The sequence below is a fragment of the Desarmillaria tabescens genome (assembly GCF_030435595.1).
Source record: "Desarmillaria tabescens strain CCBAS 213 chromosome Unknown EV420scaffold_177, whole genome shotgun sequence".
NCBI lineage: Eukaryota > Fungi > Basidiomycota > Agaricomycetes > Agaricales > Physalacriaceae > Desarmillaria > Desarmillaria tabescens.
This window is the reverse complement of record NW_026848476.1, coordinates 52,132-58,131: the sequence shown is the minus strand read 5'-3', so window position 1 is coordinate 58,131 and position 6,000 is coordinate 52,132. Positions and strand designations below refer to the sequence as shown.

The 6,000-nt window shown below is 47.6% G+C and overlaps 1 protein-coding gene across 1 annotated transcript; it reads right to left on the bottom strand.

The window, feature by feature from the left end:
• Positions 1-1,538: 1,538 nt before the first annotated feature.
• On the bottom strand, positions 1,539-4,037 carry EV420DRAFT_1488499 (uncharacterized protein; the record flags this gene model as incomplete). Its single annotated transcript, XM_060470620.1, has 12 exons — positions 1,539-1,587; positions 1,668-1,871; positions 1,948-2,092; positions 2,119-2,248; positions 2,339-2,411; positions 2,519-2,594; positions 2,664-2,799; positions 2,940-2,979; positions 3,336-3,441; positions 3,477-3,676; positions 3,745-3,769; positions 3,920-4,037. The coding sequence occupies 12 exons, from the start codon at positions 4,035-4,037 to the stop codon at positions 1,539-1,541; spliced, it is 1,302 nt and encodes a 433-aa protein (XP_060321810.1).
• Positions 4,038-6,000: the final 1,963 nt, after the last annotated feature.

Below are 6,000 nucleotides of genomic sequence, written 5' to 3'. Positions count from 1 at the left end.
TGGAGTTGGCGTCGAATATAATTTTGGCCTACATTGGCATACTGGCTCAGTGTCTCCAGATATGCGCAAGTGACCCCATGTTAGCGTGGGAGGTGCTCATCCACCGCCATAGGTTATTACGTGTGCTGCTTGATCTATAGTGGACATCTTTGAACTGGGGACAGGTGTGGGGTGTTCGGGGCTCGAAGAGTAGTAATCAGAGGAGGAGTCCGATACAATGATGCGTTTGGGTGGGGGTGCAGCTGGTGATCGTTCAGGTATATCTGGAGTGTTTGGGTTTCTGCATAGCTGGAGACTGGGGTGCTGGAGGCATCTTCAGATGGTCTAGCGAGACTGATGAAGGAAGACTGGTCAAGGTGGAGGAGGACGGAAAGGTGGATATTGGCAGGAGAGGAGGATTGACAATGCTGGCAATGGGGCTGGCATGTGGAGTTGTGAAGAGTTCTTCAGCAATACTGTCTTGTATGTCAACAGAAGACTGGCGGGGAGATTGAGGTCTATGAGAACGCGATCTGGGGTTGGGTACGACATGACCTATACTGCAAGATATAGATACGTCAGCAAAAAACAGACTGTTGAGCGAATTTCACTCGACCTGGCAACAGCATGGGTGCAGGCGTCATCTGGTGTTTTTGGGGATGCGTGCTGGCAAAGGCGGGCAAGATGTTTGGTCTAAAGACCTTCGTCCCAGATACAGGCCGGCGAGATTTGACATTCATCATTCATTAAAAAAAAAGTGTAACCTTGCTCTATAGAAGAGCAAGACCACTGAGAGAATCGGACAAGACTAATGAGGAATGGCATATATTGAAAGCAAGAGGAAGGAGAAAACGGGATGTAGTTGACTACGAAGGAGGGGATGGTGGTGGTCAGAAGGTAAGTGAGGGCATATCCCGAACTAGTGCTAAATATGTAAGTACATGACATGAAATATAGTACGATCGAAGGATCTATGACCACAGATCTAGTGAGTAATGTCAACGTGGTAAGCAGCATGCTTACAATAAGGTCAGTATCTGCTAGATCACAGCAAATTTAGGCAGAAATACCTATATTGAGCGAACCCGTATGAGACCCATATTTTTTCTGGATTCCAAATCTCTATATGGTACAGTTACGGTACCCATATGAACTGTCCCGTAATTCCATAAATACAGGTACAGTGCAGATCCCTACAGTTATAACCCCTCCAGGTATAAAAAAACTCAGATCGGAAGAATGCAAGGATCCTGCACTTATTGTGAGAGTCAGGGGGTGCTGAGTAGATCAAGTGATGCATTGAAGACTTTTGCAGGAGCAATTCCTCGAGATGAGAAGATGGAAGAATTGGAAATTTGCCACGTGGTGAATTTGATTGGTTTTATTTGGTAACTCCGGTCTTGCTTCCTTCCCTCACTCAGTGGAGACGTGTGATTCCCTTCTTCCTCAGACTCACGGTAGCTTCAAGTCAGCGAGAAGGAGACCCGACTGAGATGAAAACAACCAGTTATATGCATTACATTGCTATGCATCTGGGGACTTGATAACTGAATTTATTTTTAGATAACCATGCCCAGTGCTTCAAGGCCAGCCAGAACATGAGAAATCCTTCATCAAGGCGATCAACATCAACCATATCTCGTCTCCAAGCTACATATCGACATTCCCTTTTGTGTTCCTTGGCATACCTCACAGGTGCATATTTTCGTGATGAAGATTCGTCTCCTTTGTAGGTGGTATAGGAAGGGACGAAAGGATAGGGCCAATAGTGATGAGGTTGATGCTGCAGTTTAATTGGGTGGGCTTTATGGGTGGCAGTGTGGGAAATGACTACACCAGGTAAGACGCCCCTCCCCCCCCCTGTCCCAGCACACGTCACTGACAGTGAGAACCTAGATGCGCAAATGATTCCACATACTCACAGGACTCCACAACGATTTCAAATTCGACATCTCTCCAACGACTAACCTAATTCCTGTGATGAAGCCGATCTCGAGTACCACATGTGCCACGCCTACCAATCCACCTCCCACTGGCTCTCCTCCTCCTGAGACCACCTTCTCCAGATCCTCCATATCCGCAACTCTCCAAGGCTCCCAGCTCCCACCTATATCTAAGGGAATTCTGGTCAGTCCTCACGGTCTGGGTTATTGGATGCAGGTACCAGTCCGCAGAGTGGTCCCCAAGAAGCGCGTTGTTCACCGGGTTGAAACTCAATGCAGAACGTAAATCTGAAGCGAGCATCTTGGATGGGTATGCATTCATCCATCTAGTGAACGACGGCTAATATTCATGTAGGCTGCAGAGGATTGTGCTCCTGGCTCTGGATGACTTAGGGAACCCTGCATGAAGCCCCTACCTTGACTCCGACCATCCGCCCAGTTACCCTCACAGCCGACGACCTAGCTCTGAGTGACGACCCCTCCAAAATGCTGTCACCAACTGGAAGGCCATTGAACACACCTACCTCAATAGCATAGGCGACATGCAGGTACGGTTCCTGCAACTATTCTAAACCCGCTTATTCATCTGTACTCACAGTACGACCATTGCATGCAGGTCATCCTCACACCATCCACCATCCTCATCGTCCGTATGCACTCCACCCACTCTCGCTATTACACGGGCACACCCGAAGACAGCACCCACGCGATACTGTCTCCGTTCTCATCTGCTTCACAAACAACAACCCTGGGAATCCGAACTCAGCTCCCTCTCCCTCCATTCCTCATCTCCTGACATGGAGCCCTCCGATGCCTGGACCCCCACCATGGTCGAACACGCCGCTATCTTCGCCGGCACACCACCCAAGTCCTCGTTCTCGTCGAACAATTGGGTGGTATTAGATTATAATGAAGATTAGGGTTTGGGAAGGTTGTCTGTTTGAAGATTGGTCAGCTGCTGCACCCTCCGAATAGGGCCATACCTCACCGGCACTGTTCACAATGACTGGTTGTTACTCTGGGATCAAGGATGCCTTGGGGAACGTCCGTTGCCTTCCTGTGCATGCACATATGCTTCTATATAGGCATGCCCGTTCTTCCTGGTCTGAGTTGGCAGAAAGATGCAAGGTGCAAATTGGAGCTTGGGCCATCATTCTACTTGTGCATGGACCTTTGACATGTTATGTGATCAACCAGACTTTCCTTCTGTGCGATGTCGACTATTACTCGCCTCTCCTCAGCCTCTGTCCAATGGATGAAGAAAGGACGAATCATGCACACTGATCCCAATGCACAATGCACCAGCATGTAATCATGCTGGGCCTGTCTACGATCGCATGTCTCTCCCTGTCTTCTCCGTCAGGTGAGTATTTCATTTGAATATGCTCATGGTTACTGAATGCAAACACTCACAGGGATGCACGAACCCGTTCGAGTTTCTGGTCTCTCTGATGACTACCCAGTACACGGTCTATCTGAGATACAAGACTGTATTCACCAACTTGCATGTTTCCGGGAACTGGGACCGCATTCACAAGTGTGTGCTAGACGTACGAGATCGGTCTGGATAGTCTGGGGTATTGCACACATAGATGGGTGCTCGGGGTGGTCCTAATGTGGTGGCATGGTCAGATCGGTTAGCACCCGTCGCTCTGATGGGGACGACTGACCACGCGGGCAATGTAGAGAATGTGGAGGCCCTCATTGTTATCGACATCAACATCAGCGAGACCTTGGAAGACCGGCACATGCGCCTATAGGCCACATACAGGTAAGCGTGCTCTATCTTTTCTAAGCACACTTATTCATCTCCTCCACTCACAGCATGACCACTGCACCCAAGTCACCTTCACTGCAATTGTTGTGTGCGCTATTCGCTCTACCCCAATTACTGCACTACATCGTCCTTGCCCCAACCTCTGCCTCCATGACACTTGGATCCATGGGTCAGTCAGTCCACCTTCCTCCACATACAACAACCCTCTCTCCATCCTCACCTGCTCTGAGAACGGCAGCACTCGAGAACCCCTCATCATTGAACGTGGCCTTCCACCCAGCTCTCATCAGTGAGATGCTATCCTGCCATACTGTCAGACACTTGTAGAACCGCGGCATGAATTGGCCCAAACGATCCTTGTCATGGAGGAATGTAATAGTGACGAAGCACTGGTCGCTAATTGCAGTTGTATTTCCTGCCTGCTCAATTCCGATGCCGCTATCCAAGTCCACGCTAGCTATGAGTGAACAGCATCATGAAGAGCTTGGAAAGTTGGAAGGGTCTGGGTTTTATATACCCTTCGTGGTGTATTGGCTACATTCAGTCCACCTCCAGGGTTCGAATCCCTTCCCGAAGGAGGCATTTCTCGTATTACTGTGTTTTTTTCTTCTTGCACGGAAATATGTGTTGAGTATTACCATGTCGAGTTGATCTCGCTTCTGTTGTACCCTTCCAGTTTCTGGCCTTTGGCTTCTTTCTTTCTTTAGTGAGTCCCTACGTTATTCAAGGTCTCATTCACTCTTTTATCCCAGGTCCATGTAGCTCAATATGTACTCCAGCTTTCTGTGGTTCGACTCCGTGGAGGGGCTATATCCTGAAAAATCACGACTTTTTTTAGGAGGGTGAACAATCTGATTTCGAGGTAGTGAAAGACGAGCAAACGTTTCGGCTCGATTCTGGTGTGTAGGTGAGGTTTGGGAATGGTATCCATGTCAGGACCAATAGTAGATCATTGCCAGAATTAGAGCCATGGGACTAAATACTGCACTCAAGCTTCCAACATGGTCGTTTGTATGACCATTGGTTATCTGTAATGGAAAAGTTTGATTGGGATGTCATGTCGACAAAAAGTTTCATTCAGGGGTGCCGGTCCCTTGGCATCCTACAAAACATACTTGAGACGAAGAGTGATATGTAAACTTGATCGTGATGCAAGTGATAAAAGAGAAGTCAATGATACTCCATTTTTCTGTCGGGATTCGAACCCAAAGCATACTCCGAGTCGTATCCACTGTGCCACGGAGGTGTCCTACAGCTGAATCTTAACAGGCTCCAACTTCAAGGACAACTGGGACAAGCCTACCAAAATTTGGCAGGTATTGATTTGAGTATACCACCAAGCTAGACATGGTGCTTGCCGATGACTTCGAACTCGTGTGGATAGCAGGGAAGAAAAAACAGTGCATAACATCAAAATCCTTATCCTTCGAAAGGGATTCGAACCCCATATGTTAAATGTCATGTACCGAGTGTGTCATGAAGGGCATATGCTCAGCTTTAATCAAATGATTAAGGTGTGATTTGAGCATACCTCGTGATGTCCCAAAGGCTCTTTCCTGGGTGGTTGGTGGTTCTGTCCAAATGAAGCGAGTATGATCTGTGTATTCCCGGTTCCGATTACAGTGCAACAACGTTACCTCCAGATTCGAGTATGATCTTTCCCATTTCCTCGTCAGAATCAAACGTGGGCTTGGTTTGTCGGAGTGAGAATTTGGTGCTTTCGACTTAGGGTTTATGCACTTCCCCATACATTCCACGATGAAGGTGGTGAAGAATGTTCCAAGGCGTCATGAAAACACCACTCACACTGTCGCTTTTGGTCCAGTCAGCACATTACAAAATGCATGGATGGCTTGTTGGCACTAGCTTCAACATGAGATGGACCAGGTAATTTATTGAGTCACAGTCGAAGGAACTAAATTTATTGTGAAATCAATGTTCAAGGGTTGGTGCCGATGCATATAAGGATGCTTGTGAAAAGAATACATGTATCAGATGGCGTAGACATACCCACCATCGGGATCTACAAGCTCAGATACTCGTGGGAGGGTCTAATGTCAAAACATCAAAGCTTAATGCTTGATAACACAGTGGCTCTTCAAACGAAGTAACCGACGTCAGAATCAAGTAGTTGTTGAAATTTGAGCATGGGAGGGAACGAAAATGAGCAACTCGTTTATACCTAGTATGTCGACATGGTGGTAAACGGTAAAGAAAAGAAAACTGCGGGTACGGTACGTAACAGGTTCGGAGCCGGTTGATTCCAATAGCTCGTATAGCCACAGTAATTCCAACAGTAGT